We start from the raw sequence: 22280 nt of genomic DNA on the forward strand, positions 1-22280 counted from the left end.
AGCACCCAGCACCTATGTTATAAATATCTGCATTATGATTATCACCTCTACCTTATAGATCAGAAAACTGGTCTGAGATGAAGCCATTTGCCCAAATTTACATATCGAGCGGGAGAGGAAGCTGGGATTCAGAGCCCTAATCCTACTATATCCGGTTATCAGACAAACTGGTTAAAAATAGAAACAAACAAAAAATAAGAACGACCAGCAAGAGGAAAAACCAGTCACATACTTTTACGGTGACCTTTTGTACAACCACCAAGAACATTCATCTCTAAAATGCTGAGAATGTGTTTTCATCAAGGAAGGTACAGACACCAATGTAGGCCACAGAGGTTGGAAGAGGGTAGAAGATGCTTCTCCAGTTAGGGGTCACATTACGGAGGCTATGGACACACCACAGAATAAGGTCAAGGCAGCCAGGGCTATGAAGGATATAGAGACTGAGGCATTAGAGGAACCCCTAAAAGACCTGGATTACAAAATGTACTTCATGACCAGCTTCCTCTACCCCACACCCCAACACAAACCCATTCTTTTTTATTTTTTTATTTCTAGTTTTTATTTAAAATCTAGTTAATTAACATATAAAGCCCATTCTTAAGCCATTCTCCTCATTTCCCTAACATAACATCTCTTAAGCCTTCGTGGCTTTGCTCCAGCCATTGCCTCAGCTGGAAATGACCACCCTAGATCTTTCTTTCATAAAAACTAAGTGGGTTGCCAACTTCTTCCAGGAAACCTCTTTTGATACTGCTAGTCAAGCTATGCCTTCTTCCATACCCCAAAAAGAATACTTGAAATTCTATCTACCCCTCATTTTGTTAGTAGTTTTCAACCCATCCCATCTCCCCACGTCCCTGCCTACCCCCAAACACACATGTAGTAGGTACTCAATACATACCAAGTGAATGGTTTGAAATGACAGAATGGCTATTATCTTACTAAGGAAGTAGACACATTCTGTGGGACTCCAGAGGCAACTTAGGACTCAAAGGTGAGGTTCAGGGATGGAAGGTATCAGCCCACCGGAAGAAGGTTTTCTAACTGTGGTTTCACAGGGTAACAGGAGGCCCTAACAGCACATCAAAAAGGTTCAATCCCAGACAGAAGTCTTCCCACCAAGGCGCACAGCTGGACTCTAAAACCAGGGAGACTCTTTCCTGCTCAAAGATCTAAAATTCTAAATTTATTACAAAACAAATAAATAATGTCCGTGCTCAGGAATTCCCATATTTCTCCATGTGAGAAAGCCTCATGGTTCTAGTCCACGATGATGGCTGCTGTCTCTGCTGACCTGGCCATACACCCACAGAGGAAGAAGAGGGAGAGACACCCAACTGCTGTTCCTGAACTTAATCCTCAGCTTGCTCTTGTAAGCTCTGCTCTTCTAAGAAAAGGCACATGTGGGGGCAGCTGAGTGGGGTAAGGGACTCAGGAACATGTTCACCTCTTCTAGCAAATGACTCCCCCCCCCTTGGGATAGATGGGGGCATTTAGGAAGAATGTAAGGTATCTTCTGAGGGGGAGGAAGCACACACAAAAATTTGCTTAATGTGGAAACTCTGACCTTTGCACTACCTTGCCACAAGGAATATCTCTACTGTTTTTGGCTGTATACAATTAGATCTTTATCTATGTGAATAACTCTCTGATATGGTTGCAAACTCACTATTTAAAAATTGTGAAGAGGAGAGTCTTGAGAAAAGGCTTGTTAAAGTGTCATGGTACCCAAGGTAGAGAGCAGCTTGCTGTCTGTGTGAGGAGGCAAGGGAAGAAACATGGCTCCATACCTCCATGCATGGCATCAATACGGATCTTCAGTCGGTTTGGACCAGAAAGCAGTTCTTTCAGCGCATTGAAATCAAAGATGTTCCTCAGCATGGTAGCATAAGCTTCCACGGAATCCACAATTTCCACTGTGAGAACAAGCAATGTTAAAAGATGGGGGAACTAAACACATTAAGAAATATTACCCTCGGGGCACCTGGGTGGCTCAGCTGGTTAAGCATCTGACTCCTGAGTTCGGCTCAGGTCATGATCTCAAGGGTCGTGAGATCGAGCTGTGTGTCAGGCTCTGTGCTGAGCTGAGCATGAAGCCTGCTTAGGATTTTCTCTCTCTCTCTCCTTCTGCCCCTCCCACCCCCTCCAAAAAAATTTTTTTAAAGAAATATTATCTTCTGAAATGATTACATTGCTGTAAACCCACAATAGCTACTTTTTTTTTTTTTAAAGATTTTATTAATTCATTTGACAGACAGATCACAAGTAGGCAGAGAAGCAGTCAGAGAGGAGTAGGGGGAAGCAGGGTCCCTGCTGAGCAGAGAGCCCGATTCAGGGCTCGATCCCAGGACCCCGAGATCATGACCCGAGCCAACCTGAGCCGAAGGCAGAGGCTTTAGCCCACTGAGCCACCCGGGCGCCCCCACAATAGCTACTTTAAAAGGATAATTATCAAGCCCCTCCAGTATGCCCGGGCTGTTACACAATCTCTTATTCAATACTAACAATATTCCTGACAGGAAATGTTCTTAGTCCTATTCTGTAGACAAGAAAGCTTCAAGCCTGAAAGGGTAAGTAACTTGCCCACACAGCTGGGATGGGGCACATACGGGTTTGGTTTTTTTTTTAAGATTTTTATTTATTTATTTCACAGATCACAAGTAGGCAGAGAGGCAGGTGGAGAGAGAGAGGAAAGGAAGCAGGCTCCCCACTGAGCAGACAGCCCAATGCGGGGCTCGATCCCAGGACTCTGGGATCATGACCTGAGCTGAAGGCAGAAGCTTTAATCCACTGAGCCACCCAGGTGCCCCACACATGGGATTTTTGACACAGGTTTGCCTGACTGTAAATTCAGCTACATGGCCACACTCACTTTTTGCCTATCACCATGAGAAGCATATTTTGATGTCATAAGTAACAAGAAATGCAATGCCCAATTTCCTTTCCTTTTTCTAGGCCCACTACCGTGGAACTTAATGGTAAAAAGCAGGGAAAAAAAGTTTCAATAAACCACTTCTCACATGTACCACTAAAGAAATAAAACAAATAAAAGAACTTAGTATTGTTCTTGTTGGATGTGCAGGGTTCTCAACATTTTTGAAACATTAAGAGTTTAAGAAATTCTCTACTGGTGTTTTCTAAACCCTAAGCATATCTTCAAGATGTGCCAAGGTGCCAGGTTATCTTTGTTAGGATGAAACCGTGAACTCTCGATGGGTAGGTTCCAACAAAAATGCATTCCATCAAATTGCAATCCAGAGGAAAGTGTGCACATTAGAACAGCCAAAATGCAAGTCGCCTTACTATCTCATTCTTTTTGTGCTAATATGAACAATGTTATAAACACCGACTCCATCAATTACTGCTAATACCTTGGCATTCAACCACAAAATCTACCACAGCTGCCTGTGTGGGGAGTTTGATTTAGCCCCAAAATGGCTGACTTGGATTTTACTAAATATCAGGGCAGGAAAAATAAAGAATCCAAGCCCAGGCTTTGGGATCATTCACACCTGAGTCTAAATCTGGTTTACCACTCACTGACTGTGGGATCTTGAGCTTGTCATGTAAGCTCTCTCAACCTTTGTTTCCTCATCTGGAAAAACTGAATACAGATAGTGCTGCCCTCACAGGGCTCTGTAAGAATAAAGTGGGATAATGCATGTTATGAGCTTGGCATATAATGAAAGCTCAATAAAAGTTAGCTTTGAATGTAATCCTACAGGTCTTCTAGTCAAGGCTATTCATTTTATAGGCATGGAAGCCAAGGCCTAGAAAATTGCAGTCAAATGCTCTACCCCTGAGCTACACCTCCAAGGCCTAGAAAATTGGAAATGATTTATCCAAAGTCACAGGGCTGATTCCTGGCAGGGCCCCGAGAGCCCAGGTCTCTGGATTCCCAGACCCAATTCCAGACCTGCTAATTAAGGCATGCAAAGGTTAGTGACCACGATCTTTCCAAAACTGAAGACTCATTGTCTTAAAACCTTGAAAGGCAAACTGTTCAAGTTGGAACTAGAGAGAGCAGGAGAGGAGGAGAGTCAACGTGCCTGTGAATGGTTTGAACTTGTTTTCCAGGTCAAACTGCTGCTTTCCCAGAACTCCAAGGTCTACTTTCAGGTCAGGGCAAATTGCATATTCTTCAACTGTCTTGCTGATTTGGAAGATTTTATCCGTTATTGCTTCTGGAGCAGGACCTGGAAATCAGACAGCAAACTGTGGGTCATTTCGTGGGACTGACATGAAAATGCAAAGAACACAGAGCTCATCCATTCCCCTTCATGAGCACATGTGCCATTCCATCACTTAGGCAGCAAAGTACCAAAATTTCCTAAAAGAAAATATCACGTTAATGGTCATTCGTGCATAGCCTCTCATATTCGGGTACAGCAGAATGAGAATCATTCCATTGTCACCAAAAAGAAACAAAGAATTCCCTTGCGAAGGATCAGAACCAGAACCCTGGCCTTCCAACGCCTTGGTTATTAGTTTACCCTAATGAACAGAAACTGGCTACCCTCAAAATAACAGCAAACTCACCTCCATTGGAAATATTAAATTTGATTCCAAAATCTCCATTGGGTCCTCCTGGGTTGTGGCTGGCTGTCAAAATGATCCCACCAATGGCTTTGATCTTTCGAATGATGCAGGATACGGCAGGGGTGGAAAGGATTCCATTCTGCCCAATAACCAAGCGACCAATCTAAGAGAAGAAATCCAGAACATGCACCTTAATATCAATAAATCCAGAGCTACTGCCCAGAAATACCAAAACAACAGGCAGATGGACAAAGAAATAGTGCTGAACCAGAAAAGGTGTTCTTTAATCAACACCTACAGCTTAGGTTATTATTATTTTATTATGAAGTAGAATGTTACTGTTGAATAATATTATTATTGAAGTAGAATGAGCATTGCAGAACAAAGTCATTCCTTCACAAAACCATCCCTTCAGATAGTTTTTTGGGACTTTGTAGTTTTAAAGTAGTGTGTGGCCTGGGGAAGCGCTTAGGCTCTGGCAAGAAAACACAAGAGTATTTGAAACACAGTCTTTCCATACCAGGTTCATAATTTTCCACTGAAAAGTTATTAGAAAACCCACATTTTTATCCAGTTCAATCATACTTTCAAACCACAATGACGGGAGAAGATATAAGTTTAGCTAGTTAAAGGAATTCTACCCAAAGAGAAGGCTTTTTGCAAATTAAAAAAATTTTTAAAGTGAAAAGGGCAAACTTTATATGAAGAGTTTAGAATCTGCGACTCATAAACTTATCTTTCCAGTCAAGCCTGGATTCTGATTGGGTGGTCCCCTCCGAGCAGGACAGACCTACCCATGTCGGGGTGTACCTTGGTTGCCCGCTAGGCCTAAGGCAGAAGATGCTGGGGCTTATTACTGGTTAATCCAATCAGAACTACCGGCAGGAAAGGGCTCCAGGTGGTATTTTGCTGTGTTCTCAACTTACCTTCCCGTATCTCTCATAGATGCTATCGGCACAGCTCCTAAATCTTCCTTCACTAAAACATAATTTATGTTTGTTTCACCGTGACCCAAATTGGAAAAGAAGGAAGAAGTCCCATCAGTTCCTTGAACATACTTGGAGAAGACCTGATGACTGCATCGAAAGATTTATAAAATGAAGAGTTTGTGCCCTCATTCCATTCTCCCTTCTGAGAGAAGAAAGGGACAGGGATGTTTTAAACATTTCCATTTGTTATTTCTTTCTGCCCCACCCAAGATAAACATGCTTGAAGAAATGATTCTCTGGGAAAGTTTTTCTGGGACTGTTACCTCTGCCCCCCACAAGTCACCGAAAGCTTGCCTGCCTCATCATCAACCCCTCGGCTGCCAACCATCTCCCAGGATGCAGCTGGTTCATTTCAGTCACCTCTTGGCTCTCACTTGTCCATCTCAGAACAATGCTCATTAGACCAATACATTTGCTCTGCCTTGCCTCCCTCAGGAAGTGGTGATGACCAGGGTAGGCGGTATAACGAGGCTCCTCTGTAAACTAGAGGGACCAGCAGGCAGTGTGAAATCAACATTAATGATTATCACCGAGCCATAGAGTGTTTTCCAAAACCCAAGACATGTTCGATTCATTCTCATAACTGCTTCCTAGGACTGCTGTGTAGACGAAGAAGCTGAGGTCCAAAGTTATGATGCTGCCCATTCATCCATTCTTGCATTCATCCAAAAGCAATAATAAAGTGTTTATGAAAAGATGGTATAGGAGGCACTGGGATAGATGACAGGGCAAGGTCACGTGGCAAATTAGTAACCACAGCTGGCCACTAATAGCTAACTCAGTACAGTGCGAACGGTAACCTCTCACCCTTCTGGCAGTTTCTGGGTTCTGATAAGAGCGAAAGTCTATGGTTGAGCAGTTCCATAATTTCAATAGGAGTGGCTTAATTAGAGATGGTAATTTGACCAGCCAGAGCAGTGATGGGAGTTATTTGGAAATTATACTTGCACATACTTGCACGTCAGTTATACTGACCTATACTCAGATCTTATATGTATTTGGTATGGAGAGGGAGACTGGTGACTGAATATTAAGCTGCACCACCCAAGTCATCCCTATTCTACCATTCTTTAGGGTGAGATCTGCAATGGTCAACCAGTGAGCAAAGGTCCAAGAATGAGGGGATTATACTGGGGGTAAGAATAAGAAAGTCAAAAGACAGAAGCAAGGGAAGTCCATGGTTCCTTCTTCCTCTTCAGCCCAAGAAGAGGTAACAGTGGATCAAAGTCTCTCCTTCCAAAGAATACTCTATCCTGTGAATCACCCTTGGGAATATTAATCCTCAACCTGATATTGAGGAGCTAATACTCTATCACCATCCTTCCCTGGACAATATCTGGAGAACTGCAACAGCTCCTGACTCAATCTCCCCTTTCTCTCTCCCACCTGTACCTCCCTTATTCTACCCTGGCTGAACTCATCCTTCCAACTCAGGGCCACCTAGTTCATCTTTTTAAACCATAGTTCTGTGTCTCTATGCAAAAAACCTTCCCTGTACTATACGATCCAGAAATTCCAATTCTAGCTGTAGACACAAAAGAAAGCAGGGACTCAAAGAGATCACTTGTGTACCCATGTTCATAGCAGAATTATTCACAATAGCCAGAGGCCCATCAACAGATGAATGCATAAACAAAATATGGCATATATACACCGTGGAATGTTATTCAGCCATAAAAGGGAATGAAATTCTGATACATGCTACAATGTGGATGAGCCTTGAAAAAATTGCACTAGCTAAAATAAGCCAGACACATAAGGACAAGTATTGTATGATTCCACTTAAATGACATACATAGAAGAAGGCAAATTCATAGGCAGAAAGTAGAACAGAGATTGCTGGGGGTGAGGGAGGAGCAATGGGAAGTTATCGTTTAGTGGGTACAGAGTTTCAGATGGGATGAGAAAAAAGTTCTGGAAATGGATAATGGTGATGGTTGCAGAATATTGTGAGTATAATTAATAACACCGAGTGTGCACTTAAAATTGGCTGACACACTAAGTTTTACCTTACATATACTTTACTACAGAAAAAAAAAATGTATTTTTAAAAAAGAAAAATCCTTCCCTGGCTCCCAAGTGTCTACCAACTTTCAGATAATTCCCTCTACCTGGTACTGAAAGTTCCCCCATCAAACAGGCTTTCCTGTCCTTCCTTCTCCCTCCCACTACTCCTTCCCACATGACACACTACCAGGAAGGATACCTCACCGTTTACGTGCCATTTTATCATCCAACATGACATGGAGCAAACTTAGTTTTCCTTTTAAAAAACGGGGCCTCAAACTATGGAAAGAACCTAGATGTCCATCAACAGATGAATGGGTAAAGAAGATGTGGTGTGTATGTATATATATACGTACACAAATGGAATACCATGCAGCCATCAAAAAAACCCAAAATCTTGCCATTTGCAACAACGTGGATAGAACTAGAGGGTATTATGCTGAGCGAAATAAGTCAATCAGAGAAAGACAATTATCATATGATCTCTCTGATTATGAGGAATTTGAGAGGCAGGGAGGCTGTGGGGGGTAAGGAAGGAAAAAAAAAAAGAAACAAGATAGGATCAGTAGGGAGACAAACCATAAGAGACTCTTAATCTCGGGGCACCTGGGTGGCTCAGTGGGTTAAGGCCGCTGCCTTCGGCTCGGGTCATGATCCTAGCGTCCTGGGATCGAGCCCCGCATCGGGCTCTCTGCTCAACAGGGAGCCTGCTTCCTCCCTTCTCTCTCTGCCTGCCTCTCTGCCTACTTGTGATCTATCTGTCAAATAAATAAATTAAAAAAAAAAATGGATGATCTTGGTTGTCCTAAAATCTTATAAAAAAAAAAAAAAAGAGAGACTCTTAATCTCAGGAAACAAACTGAGGGCTGCTGGGGGGTGGGGGGTAGGGATAGGGTGGCTGGGTTATGGACATTGGGAAGGGTATGCGCTATGGTGAGTGCTATGAAGTGTGTAAACCTGGTGATTCACAAACCTGTACCCCTGGGGCAAATAATACATTCATTATATGCTAATAAAAAAAATTAAAAACAAAAAAACAGGGCCTCATGTTTTCTTATGTTTCACAAAGAAACAAGTTCCATGTTCTTTGCCCTGCTAGTTATACACACATATTCTTATTTCTAAACATATCTCTACATTAAAAGCTCTGGAGACCAAATGAGATATCAGTATTATAAACAGGGGCCCACTAATGTCTTATTTTGTACATTAAAATTTCCTGTACTTCTTAGCTCACAAAAGCATCATGTAAAAAAAACTTCTTGTAAATGCAGATAGCTCTATGCAAATAAAAACAAAGGGAAACTTCTAACAAAGGCAAATTATATTCTACAGTCCACAAATGCAGCAGATAAAAGTGTAATAAAGAGGGAAAAAATGAAATGATCTTCATTTAGCTCACTAGGCTGAAGAGGCTTCCAAGAATCGGCTTAAGGGTAGAGTGGGTATTGATAGAGGTGGCAAGGGAACAAACCTGTGGCAATAAATTATCTTTCCTTTACATTTCCTCCCTAGAGCTCTGTCCACAGTTACAGGATGTTACAGGAGTCAGAACTGAGGATATGTTAGAAAAGGAAGGAATCAAACCATCTAGGAGGTGATAGGTTTTATCAGATTAAAGTGCTTTACAGGTCCACTAAATGTTTTCCGTAATTCAGTTTGGTTGCATGACTGCTTTAAATGCAACACTATTCTAAATCAAGAATGCCCTTGAGAAGATTTGAAAATACTGCTTGGGCTGCCACAGCTCTAACAAATAGGCACTTACCATATTTAGTCAATTATTATCACTTAAATGTATTATTTAGCAAACCTTCAGATCGTAAATCTGAGCAAGTCTATAGGGTCTGCCTGAATTACACATTCCTACCACCTCTTCCAACATCCTTCAGCTCCACACAAAAATGAAATGAAGCCAAATATATCACAGCAAAGGGGACAGTGTACCACATCCACTCAACGATCTAGATATATGCGGAGAAATAATGTTCCTTTCGTTCTTTCTCTAAAGATTAAAAGCATCTTAATACCTTTCCCTTTGCAGCTCTCCTCAAAGGTGAAATTTACAACATGTCACATTTTATTTTAAAAATCTGTATGCTTCATAATAATTTCATATTTGAGTGCTTTATCAGCAATTTTTACATGAGAGGCATTCAGATTCTGAAACTGGGTAGGAAGGAAACTTCGCATTATAAACAATAGGATCTACAAACTACAAACATTTTAAAATTTAATTTGGTGGTGTGTTTCTATTTTTGCTTTTAATTTGGGTTTTGCAATCACACCTGCTTGGCATATTATTTAAAAGAGACCGACGGCAAAAGCCCAACACATTTGGTTGCCATGCTAAATTTTTATGTTCTCAGGACCAGAATCACTCTCGGAAAGGAAATACAACAGATTTTTAAAATTTGTGAGTTCTGAGGGACCGTGTGCTCCAAATTATTGCTAAGTATAATCTAAAACACTGAAAATACATTTTTGGTCCCAAAGAGGAATCTGCAGAGCAAAAACAGCAATGTCCTGCTGCCCACCTTCCTGCAAATCATTGGGACTGTGCAAATTGTTAGATTATCAAGATCAATGCCTTCTGGCGCAAGATTCCTTCTGATTTGGTTAATTTGGCCAATGCAGTTTTTCACAATGCCGAGCTCTCAGCCGAGCCTCCTTATATTATAGTCTTATAGGAGTTATGAACTCTACCCTGTTGCACAAATTCGCCGCACACAGGGCTTCTTTGTGTCCAAGGTCATTATAAGCAGGTTCCCCTGTAACAGGTCCTCTTGGTAGGCTTATACCTAACATTTTCAATCCCCTCCTGGCATTTCTGCATGACTACCAGGACCCACAAACAACAGCACGCCCTGGCTTTTGTTTTCCTGTTTGACAAGTGACTGAACTTCAACAAGGAAGCCATTGAAAGAAAACAAAATCCTCCTCGCTCCTCTACTCATTAGAGCCGTCTTATATAGGCGAGGGTACCCCTCGGAACTAGGTTAGAATGTAGATAAGACAGCTTAAGGCTGGGGGGTGTGCTTTAATGTTTAAAAAGCAGCAGGTACTTTTTCAAGCAAAAGGCATGGAGTACAACACAAAAGGAGCCAAACTTACATTCCTAGATCCCAACATGACTACTGTAATGTCAGGAGTAATATCACAATACACATTTTCTGCAGTCACAATGAAACGCTATAGGGATGCTAGTAGAACTGAAGTGTATACAACATACAAATCCTTGTACTCTTGTATATTTCTGCAAAACGAAGAAAGAAGCATATGTGGAGAGCCAGAAACATAATAATAATTATCGTATACCAACCCCATTGGCGGCCGCCATCTGCACTATTGTTTCTATCGCCGACTTATTAAAATACCGCCCATCTCCACCAACCACCAGTGAGGATCCCTGGCGATCTTTGAGGTCTATGGAAAAGAACAGACTCTGGATGAAATTCTCCAGATAACATGGCTTCGCCTCAAAACAATAGGTTTTCTTCCGTAATCCACTAGTTCCTGGTTTTTGGTCATGGTAGGGTGCGGTAGCAAAGGTCAACAGAGGGAGAGGACCTTCTTCCATTTTCCTGTATTTCCCGGAAATCCATTCACCAAAATTACTCATCTTTCATTTTCACCACTTGGCTCAGCGAGGGTGTTCAGGGAAGAGGCAAGGGTCCTCAAAATAGTCTGTCCGACCTGAAGCTGCAACAGTGTCATCTGAGTAACTAAAGGAGAGGTTGATCTCTCTCAACCAGGAAGCTCTGTTAAGTCCTTGCTGTCGTCACCCACGGTTAAAAAGTTAAGGGCCACACACCCATCCACACCCACACAAAAAACACATTTTCCAAGTTGTTTTGGTGAGGATACTTCTGCCCACATAACGACGCCAAATACCCTTCAATTATTTTTGCCGCATCTCCCCTGTTAGATAGTCCAAGGATACTGCCTGTGGCAGCCTTCCGTCACAAACACCAGATGGCTGCCAGCCTCCACTCGCAGAGCCCATGCAACGAAGGAGCAAGCGCAGTCCCAAAAAGCAGGCTAATCGTGAACAGGACACCCTGGTGTGGCTCCCGCTGCTCCCGACACCTCTTAACGCAGAGCCTCTCTGGGCACTCGTCACCGAGAAGGCCATCTGCTGCTACAGTTGTCCCATGCCATCCTAGCAAGTTAAAGGTCAATCTTAAAATGGAAGTGAGGGATCTCAGTTACCTCTGGTTTCCTTACATCACCATCATTTTGATACCCAAGTAATTTTTTACTTCCCACATGCAATTCCAGTTGGAAGGAAGAAAGTCACCAAACAGAACAAATTTATTCATTGCCCACCAAGGATTTAACAAGACAGTATTCAGCTCCAGAAGAGTAGATACCTACAAATATGCCCTGAATGATCAATACCTTGGTTATTCCCTTGAATTTAGGGAAATGTGGGAATGGAGACGCACCAAATCCTTGAAAATGCAAGAGAAACAGGGAGGAAAAAAAGTATTTTTTTCTAAGTGCATGAGGTTTGATCAAGTTATTATCTGGACAAATAATATGAATGTAAGATTAAACTTTGTGTTTTCATTTTCTCAGGTTTTTAAAAAATATTTTATTTATTTGACAGAGAAATAGAGGGCACAAGCAGGGGGAGCGGCAGGCGGAGGGAGAGGGAGAAGCGGACTCCCCGCTGAGCAGGGAGCCTGACACCGGGCTCGATCTCAGCACCCTGAGAATATGACCTGAGCCAAATCAGATGCTTAACCGACTGAGCCACCCAAGTGTCTCCCATTTTCTCAGTTTTACATAGACTTGGCTTTTAAGAAAACATTTTTAGTGAAGCAGGTTAAGTCCTTTGCATTTGAAGAACCTAAGATGTTTTAAAACATTCTACCTGAATAAATTTAATATCCAACCCCCATTTGGTCCCTAAGATTTTATTAATGATCTATTTAAATGCATGTTTCCTTATCTAGTTCAGCAGAAGTTGACAATTAAGAAACTCCATTGTCAAGGTTTTGGTGAACTTGTCAAGGATGCTTAAAAAGTAAACCAGGGCTAGTTACACCACATGTTTGGAGAGTCTGACATGCACTGGAGTCCAGGTTTTCAAGCGAAACATGAATAATCACTTGATAAACAAAATCTGAGTATTTTTCTACTAACTTGTCAAGCAAGGTCCGAAAGCAAACAGGACTGCGAGCAGCAGACTGCCCTCTCTGCAGAACCAGCTGAGGGGACGGGCCCCAGAGCCGAAAGCAGCTGCTGGCAGAGAAGCCTGGTCTCCTTCAAATGACAAACGGTGCTGGTCCAAGTGCAGGGAAGACCTCGAGACATAACATCAAAACAATTTGCAAGACCATGTCTACTAAGTCGCAAAACAGTTGGCCAAAGGACACGTTTTATAGTTTATTTGGGGCTTTTATTTACTTCTTAAAGATAAAATTCTTTAGAAATTAATTTATGAAGTCAGCTTGCTATACTAACCATAGTTTACATGCCTACTGCTGGCAATGACAATAAAGGCGTTTTTTAAATTTATTTTTTTTTTAAGTCTGGTGCCAAGTTTTCTCTGGTTCTAGATAAGTTTGCAAATTAGGCCAAGCATATGTGTCTTGACATATTTAATAATAGATCAAGATTTATAAAATATCAACCCAATAATCTATTCATTGGGAATAATAGAGCAACCGGCTACATATTTGGTAGTTTTCTTAATAAGTTCTTGAAAAAAAAAAAAACAAGTTCTTGAAATCCCAGGCTAGACCTAGGGGCACTTGGTCAAAACGGTACTCCAACATCCCCAGCTGGAACGTCTTTGCCCACACGATCCAGCATGTTCTCTGCTGGTGGTCTGCCATCTCTTGGTGAAGCTCAGTTCCTGAAGCTAGAACCAAGAGAGTTAACATGTTGTTGATTTTTTTTTCCCCATGCACTGATTTTATTTACAGTTTGACTAATGCAAATCAATGTCATAAAATGAGAAGTCACGAAGAATCAAGGCATAATTATGCAAATTCAAAGTAGATGTTCAATACAAAAAAAAACAATCATAAGAGTGGGTTTGTTCGCAGCATGAGATCCAACGGTTCTTGCTTCAAAGGACAGGAAATACTTTTTTTTCTTGAAGACCGTGGCCACATCACACACTAGAACACCTCAGCTTACTACTGTGTCTTCATGGGAACCATAACTTGTTTCTAAAAAAAATTTTTTTTACACCATAAGTGTTGTAAAAGGAGCACTTCCCCTGAATTAAACCTTCTCTGGGACACAGCACCAGTTTCTAACTATCTGAAAACTAACTGATACAGGAAGTATTCCAAATATAACTATTCTGATTCTTAAAAGTTGAAAAAAAAAACTTTCTGGGCCCCTGGGTGGCTCAGTCCATTAAGCATCTGCCTTTAGCTTAGGTCATGATCCTAGAGTGCAGAGATCGCATTCTGCATGGGGCTCCCTGCTCAACAGTGAGTCTGTTTCTCCCTCCCTCTCTGCCCCTCCACCTGCTTGTGCTCATGCGCTCTTTCTCTCTTAAATAAATAACCTTAAAAAAAAAAAAAAAGATTATCCTATTAAAAAAAAAAAAGTTTCCAAAGCTTAGAAAGAAATATTGCAAGCTTGGTAATGTAGGTACTCTTCCAATAACCTGATATGCCACTAGGGGTTGATTATTATTTGCCTCTTAATTTCAAGATTTTTTTATATATACCTTCCCTGTAGATCATCTTTATATTTTAAAAATTATTTAACGCAAAAGGAAACTTCTGGGTGACTGGGCCGTGACTGAGCACTAAGAGATCAGACATGTCTAACCTGTGGAATCAGGTCACTAAGTGAACCCAGTGGGTGAACCCAGCGCATCCCTCTTGCATGGAAATACCTAGGTGGGCACATGGCCTCTTTCCCTCCCTGTGTGTGAGCCAGCCCTCCAGCAAGGCATGGATTGGGGAAAATTCCCTCTCATGGCTCTCGCACATGTCAACGAATACCCAGCAATTTAAGTGCACGCTGAATCTAAACCTCCAGAGGAAAGAGTTCTACACCCCAGAATGGACAGTAACATTGTCAGCAACTACGCATGTCTGGGACAGTATTGGTCAGGATGCAAAACTAAAGCAAAAAGATATCACCCTTGCCCTAGAAAAGCTTCTATTCTAAAAACTGGCCCGAGTCGTAATTTTATGGACACTATAGAACTCAACCCCATATAAAAATATTACCAGAAGCAGCAATGTTAGATGAACTGTGAAGTGTGGTTAAAAAAGAAGGGGCATTAAGAACATGAAGCTTCCTACGACGTGTAGACTAAGTGGGGCAGCTATTAAGAAACTCATTTGTTTTAGCTCTCCAGCAAAGGTTGAACTTCATCTTCGGAAACGTTACTGTCGAGCATAGCGAACCCAATTTGGCCTAATGAATTCGCCTGCGTTGCCAGTACTCCTTCACAATGACACAAATTACATTTAAACCATATGGGGGATTTAAGGATTACTCCCTTCAGACAAGGAACTTTCATACTGGTCTTGGGTCCCATCAATTTCACAATGGCAGAGTTATGAACCCCTTCATTCCCGGCCTCACAAAGACTCCAGCTCCCATTCTGATCTGCGGATACCTTCCTAATAGATAGAACACAACAGAAACTGTAGACTTGCCCACTCTTCAATCATTCTATTTTTCTTTCCATCAGTAAATACTTACTGGGCAGCTGACTACCATGTTCTTTAGCTTATGCCACGGTGGTGGACATGGGGGTGGGATGGCTAACCCTGTCTCTAGATGGAAGCATTAGGAAGAAAGCTAGTAATTGGGCTAAAAGCAGCAGGGATCATCAGACCCCCAGTCTGACGCCCAGCACTTGTGACAGCTGAGGGTGCCTGCCTGAGTGGTTGGGGTGTGTGACAGGTGTGAGAGGAAGACACTTACTCATTTCTCCCACCAACAGTAGGTAACGACGTCATGAATGCCAGCCCCAGGCTAGGCATCACAGGATAGTGCGTATGTTTAGGAGCCAGACACAACCAGGGCTCAAAGCTTTGACTTTGAACTGCATGAGAAAGTTGATCTTGAGCAAGTTCCTTAACTGCACCGAGCCTATAAAATGGGGAAAGCTCTCAAAGTTGTCCCGGGAATTGAATCCGGTAACCTGTGTGAAAACACATAGTGCTGTGTCTGGCATCTAGCAGATCAGTAAATGGTAGCCCCTCCCCTTCCCCATCCTGTCTCCTCATCTCTATAAGAGGATCATACCTGCCTCACAGGGTTTTTATGAGGACAACCTTGCTAAGTATCTCTGAAAGGTTGTGAACTAGAAAAAAATTTAAAGCTGTGAAATTTTTTTTTCATTTTCAGGAGGTGGAGGAGAAGAGAAAAAAGTGCATGGACCTTTGTTCTTAAGAAGTTCACATCAGCGGCGCCTGGGTGGCTCAGGCGTTAAGCATCTGCCTTCTGCTCAGGTCATGATCTCAGAGTCCTGGGGTCCAGCCCACATTGGGCTTGCTGCTCTGCAGGAAGCCTGCTTCTCCCTCTCCCACTCCCCCTGCTTGTGTTCCCTTTCTCGCTGTGTCTCTCTCTATCAAATAAATAAATAAAGTTAAAAAAAAAAAAAAGAAGAAGAAGAAGAAGTTCACATCAAAGGAGCCACCACCGGGTGGTGGCCTCAACCCTGTCCCAGAGGTGCATGCACAGACCTACAGCTCTTGAGACATTACAGGAATGGGGTGAGACCGGAAAAAGCTGGAGCAAGACTACAGAGTCTCCTGAAACACACGACAGTTGATTTTGTAGGCACCGGAAGCTAAAGAAGCTTTTAAGCAAAAGGAATCTAAACTGATAGGTTTTTGGAAAGTTAACTGGATGCCAGTGGTGCATCAAATACCTTTGAGAAGGAGAGACTGGAAAAAGATGAACAGGGCTGCAAGAAAGGATTCCTTCCCTGGCTGCGGTGGCTCTGAGGATCCTGTCAGCGGGGTCTTGACCAAAGCTGCTCGTCTGCCGGCCTCCTGCACAAGACTTCAACTTTAAGTCCTGGGGCTACTTTGAACCCTGCTGGGATTTTCTTCCTCCAACATGAAGACACCACCCAAATAACCTCTTTCCTCAGACCTCTTCTCCACACAGTGCCTTCCACCCATCCCCTCTCTTCTCGGAGAGCTGTGCCCTAGCCACCCCATAAGAGTAGACTCCTAGAGCCATGTTCTACTATAAGACCCTGGTGCCAGGCCAGGATCGCCAGAGGTGGATATCTGTCCCAAGCTAGATCACTCATATTTTCCCTCCCAGGAATCTAGAATTAGGACTCAAAAAAGTATAGAGTCGATTTAGTTAGTCTCTGAACTGGGAAGATAGGTAAATTCAGGAGCTGTGGGGCAGGGACAGTCGTGTCACGAGAATATCCATAAATGGTGACCGACGGCTACACAATACGTGAGAACACCTGAACGCTATTCAGGAGACACCTGTGGCTCATTTAGACATCTCTAAGGTTTGCAGGCCCAATGTAGGGAAAGAACTGGAAAACAGTTCAGAATGGAATCAAGCATTAAATAGGTTACATGAATCTTCTCAAGAGGGCGGGGACTGCAGATTCAGCAGACATGAGAATGAGGGAATGTGGTCTGTGAACACACGCTGCATGAGATGCCCTATTGACCTTGTGTTCTGGACTGGGGTGGTTTCCTATTCAGCTCTCCAGTCAACATGCACTTCGGCCGGCTGACGCTGTCACCCCAATTCAATGGGAAAGATCACTCCTAACTGTTGGGGTGAGAGACTCGTTTTTGAAGAGAGCATTTTTTTAAAGGATTTATTTATTTATTTGAGAGAGCGCACAAGTGAGAAAGAAAGCGTACACATGCACGCGTCGGGGGAGTGGGGGCGGGGGGGGGCGGGCGGGAGGGAGAGTCTTGAGCAGACTCCAAGTGGAGCGTGGAGCCCGACACAGGGCTCGATCTCACAACCATGAGATCATGACTATGAGATCATGACCTGAGTTGAAACCAAGATTTGGAAGCTCAACCCAATACACTACCCAGGTGCCCCCTGAAGAGGGCATTTTTAAACACAGGAAGATTTAGAATTAAGTATGGATATGAAGTAAATCACATTCATATAGTGTACAGAAAACAAAATAAATCAGACTTGTAGCATTAATATTTTTGCAGTAAGTTTGGGAGAAAATCTAAGCATATTTGATATTGTAAGTATGTTAGGAGAATCTGGGATATTAGTTTATCTAACAGATTAATCTTATATTTCCAATTTCTAATGTGCAGTTGAGCAACCTATTTGGACTTATGCTTTTAAGTCTGAGGTAAGAGAACAATGGAACATTCACGAAAACTTTGTGATATTTACAGTTTGAAGTTTAAATAATCAGAGGCAGACAATTTGCTGTAACGTTTCAGGGAATGGGCCGTGAGGCCCTACTGACAGGCTGGTAACCCAGCTCTGTGGGCCACTAGCTGTAAGACCTCGGAAAAGTCATTCAAACTCTTTGTGTGCCCGTGGCCTCATCTGTAAAAACAGGGAGAATAACAGACCCCCTAGCTCACTCACTGTTTGCAGTCGTAGTTGAATGAGGTGATACACAAAAGTTCTAAAACCAGAGCTGGTATAGAATGCCACTTAGTACACTAGTAAGTACCACTTACTAGTTGGGTGACCCTGGGCAAAATACCCAACTTCTTGGGGCCCTCACTCTCTCATCTTTAAAATAGAGACTGAAAATAATACCTATTTAGACTTATGGTGATCATTTTGCACAAATATATAACACAAATATCAAATCATTATGCTGTTTACCTGAAAGTAATATGATGTTACATGTCAATTATATGTCAATTTAAACAATGCATCCTTTAAGGAGAGTTAAAGAAAGACAATAGGACATACAGCATGGTTTATCTTATAAAGACACAATGAGTTAATAAATGTAAAGAACTTAGCATTGCAGGTTCTGTTGCCTTGTGAGCCCTACATAAGCCTTAGCTTTTATTACTACCCTGAATCAATCTGAAACTATGCAGCTGTGTTTCATACCTATCTACGGGTATATGTGTTTTAACAGAGTGAGGAAATATCCCTTAAAGAAAAAGAGAAATTGCATTAAACTATAAAGAAGGTACAAGGTCTGAAGAATTCCAAGGGCTGGATGGCTTAGAGCTGTGCAGAGTCTCAGGCTCAAAAAGACTCCTGGAGCATATTTTGAAATTAAAAATAAAATAGTTGCATCAGAGCGTGCACGTCCGTCAGCATCTGTCCCGTCTGCTGTCCATCTGTTTATCCACCCATGCACCCAGCAGTTACTACATAGACTGACTTGCTGCATTCATTTCACCAAACGCTATGGACCACGGGAAGAGGACAGACTCAAGTTGTCAAGGAAATTTTGGTCTAAAGAGAGAGAGAGGTAAGTCAACAAATTGTTTAAAAGAGAAAAAATGGAGTAAGAAGTGCTAATCTGGGAACTCAAGAGGGAGATATGAGCTCCTAGAGGTGAGAGAGAAGGTAAGGATGGCATTCCTCACCTCCACAAATGCATCCTTAATTCATGTGGCTAAAACCAAAAACAAATCTTTGAAGATGCAAGGGGCTTAGGAGGCCTTTTCCTAAATACCGCACTTGTGAGAAGGGCTCCTGTTTTATTAGGAATTACCAATATTCGGTCATTTTGACCTATAAAAACAGAAACTTACATGGTTCACAAAGAATTTTTATAGGTATCTTCCGTTTCCTTTTTGGAACATCTTCAAGAAAGTTTTCATTTGGGGCGCCTGGGTGGCTCAGTGGGTTAAAGCCTCTGCCTTCAGCTCAGGTCATGATCCCAGGGTCCTGGGATCGAGCCCCGCATCGGGCTCTCTGCTCCGTGGAGAGCCTGCTTTCTCCTCTCTCTCTGCCTGCCTCTCTGCCTACTTGTGATCTCTGTCTGTCAAATAAGTAAATAAAATCTTAAAAAAAAAAAAAAAAAAAAAAAAAAAAAAGAAAGTTTTCATTTAACTCCCTTAAGAATATTCATTTGGTGCTAACAGAGTATTTGCACATATTCTGGCTATTACCAGAAATATGTATGAAAACCCCTTGGGTTAAAAAAAAAAAAAAGGAAAAAGGAATTAATTAAATAATTAATCTAAAAAATGGATCTAAAAGGTTGATGTTCAAATCACTTGTGGTTGTATGTTTCCCTCTTGTGGTAAAAAATGGAAAAACAGTCAAGATTTCTCATGACCTCACAAGGGGGCGTGCTAGCGGCATCACACAACCCACAGACCAGGGGGCCCCACTCACTCCAAATACAATGGGAATCATGCCCCCTAGAGTTTTGTTGCAGACAGTGGTTGGCACTCTATCACATAATAAAAATATGAAGGGATTTCTGGATTTTTAAGAAGAGGAAAGGTATGGTGAGGTCGTTCTCTGTCTCATTATTAAGGACTTTTTCAATTGCAAGGCCTGATCAAACTAGGATGTCCAGGTATAAAGGAAGTGAATGAAGGTGGCCACAAACAGGGAATGTCTTTTTCTGTGGAATCTTTGTGAGCCTAAGTTTCTGTGAAATAAGGGTAGTAAAGCTTCCGATAAAAATTCTGACAGTATATGAGAAAAGGCATGTAAAGTGCTTATCAGAATGCCTAACCAGAGAGTGGCAGTCAATAAATGTTATCCAAACTACCAAAATCAGAAAGACATGTGGATAAGGACTGATCACATCCTTCTAAGCCAGCCTCTGATCTCTAGAGCAGGTTAGACCAGGCAAGAAACAATCGATGCTGTCTAGGTAGGACTGGGTCATGGAATGTACAATGGGCAGGGAAAAGGTGAGGGAAAGGAACTATGGCCCTTGCTATAACCAGAGGGCTTTGGAGTCAGATAGGCCTGGGTCTGAATTCTGCCTTTGCCACCTCTGGCTGTGTATGGCCTTCCTGGCCTCAGTTTTCTTATTTGTAAAATAGAGACAATGACACCTGCTTTTAAGGTTGTTGCATGCCGAAAATAACCACAGTAGGTCGGTGTGTTGGGCAGTGTTCCAAAGGCTTTATAAGCATCAACTCATTAGATCTCTACAACAGCACTGTAAAATCAATGCTATCATTCTCAGCACCATCTTAGGGACAAGGACACCTAGGGATACTGATGATACTGATTTATCATCTGATGATAGCTGGGAAACTGAGGAGCTGGGTTTGAACACAGGCAATCTGGTTACAGAGCCCACACTCAGCCATTGTGCTGTGCTGCTTCTTACCATAGTATGTAGCCACGTAAATGGCAAATAATCAATAATAGCTTTTTTAAAACAGCAATCTATGGGGCGTCTGGGTGGCTCAGTTGGTTAAGCATCTACCTTCGCCTTGGGTCATGATCCAGAGTCCTGGGATCAAGCCCCACATCCGGCTGGCTCCCTGATCAGTGGAGAGCCTGCTTCTCCCTTTCCCTCTCCCCCCCAACCCTGGTTGTATTCTCTCGCTCTCTCTCTCAAATAAATAAATAAAATCTAAAAAAAAAAATTTTTTTTTTGTCTAGTCTGGGGCACCTGGGTGGCTCAGTCAGTTAGGTACCCAACTCTTGATTTCAGCTCAGGTCACGATCTCAGGGTCATGGGATCTGGCTCCGTGCTCAGTGGGGAGTCTCCTTGAGATTCTATCTCCCCCCCTCCCTCTACCTCTCCTCCCTCACCCCACTTGTGCATGCTCTCTTTCTCCCTCAAGCCTACCTCTAGGAATGAAGCACAGTGGAAATCTGGGTTTGATCCCAACTCTGGATAATTTTTAATATCTTAGGGATCTTGGGCAAATCACTTACCTTCTTTTTCCTCAACTGTGAAACAGGAGTAAATACCAGTGTTTTCAGAGTTGTTGAAAAGATGAAATGAGATGGTATAAAGAGCATACAGCCCAGTGCAGAGCAGTACACATAGGTTCTCATGCAGGCTTTTTTTTTTAAGATTTTATTATTCACTTGATAGAGAGAAGAGAGAGAGTGAGCACACAAACAGGGGGAGTGGGAGAGGGCGAGGCAGGTTCCCGCGCTGCACAGGGAACCCGATGCGGGTCTCAGTCCCAGGACCCTGGGATCATGACCTGAGCTGAAGGCAGACACTTAACTGACTGAGCCACCCAGGCGCCCCTCAAGCAGGCTTAATAACAGCCTAGAGATGCAGGTAATCTCACTGTTCCCATTTTACAGAAGAGGACACTGAGGCTGAGAGAAGTGAATGACTTGCTCCACGACTTGCAACTGATCAATTGGAAAGGCAGGTTTCAACATCAGTTTTAATGCCAAAGCTCCCACTTAAGCTGTCTGGTTCCTTTGGGTGACCAAGCATATTTGAATTTAAAGAAAATGAAGAGGAAATGGATCCCAGGTGCCTGTCAAAGAGATACGGCCCAAGTGCAAAGTATATGAGCTTTGGTGGTCTGCACAACCCCCTGCACTTGGTTCACAGGTTGTGGATTGCCCCCCCCCCCAAAAAAAAGTTATGTTGAATTCCTGACCCCAGATGCCTGTGAATATGACCTTATTTGAAAAAAAAAGAGTCTCTGTAGATGTGATCAAATGAAGAGGAGGTTATACTAGATTAGAGTAGGTCCTAAATCCAATGACTGGTGTCTTCATATAGGGTGTGGAGATTCAGGGACAGAGGCACAGGGGGAAGAAAAGCAAGTGAGGCCAGAAGCAGAGACGGGTGCTCTGCTCACCAGTGACTATGGCCACCCCCAAAGCTGGAAGAGGCAGGGGAGGATTCCCTGGAACCTT

At 42.6% G+C, this 22280-nt stretch overlaps 1 protein-coding gene across 4 annotated transcripts in view; it reads right to left on the bottom strand.

The window, feature by feature from the left end:
- PGM1 (phosphoglucomutase 1) overlaps nucleotides 1–22280 on the bottom strand; it is a 61860-nt gene that overhangs the window by 24425 nt on the left and 15155 nt on the right. Inside the window, exons 1-5 of one of the 4 annotated variants that reach the window (XM_080802630.1) lie at nucleotides 11433–11656; nucleotides 10861–10964; nucleotides 4543–4705; nucleotides 4053–4199; nucleotides 1794–1919 (exon numbers count right to left, since the gene is read on the bottom strand). In XM_080802630.1, coding sequence (XP_080658756.1) covers nucleotides 1794–1919; nucleotides 4053–4199; nucleotides 4543–4705; nucleotides 10861–10878 — 454 coding nt within the window. In that variant the 5' untranslated portion in view covers nucleotides 10879–10964; nucleotides 11433–11656. Of the gene's footprint in view, nucleotides 1–1793; nucleotides 1920–4052; nucleotides 4200–4542; nucleotides 4706–10860; nucleotides 11663–22280 lie in introns of those variants that run through there. The other 3 variants (XM_080802629.1, XM_080802627.1, XM_080802628.1) reach the window with 3 other exon arrangements.

This window comes from Martes martes (assembly GCF_963455335.1).
Source record: "Martes martes genome assembly, chromosome: 4".
In the NCBI taxonomy this organism is placed as follows: Eukaryota; Metazoa; Chordata; class Mammalia; order Carnivora; family Mustelidae; genus Martes; species Martes martes.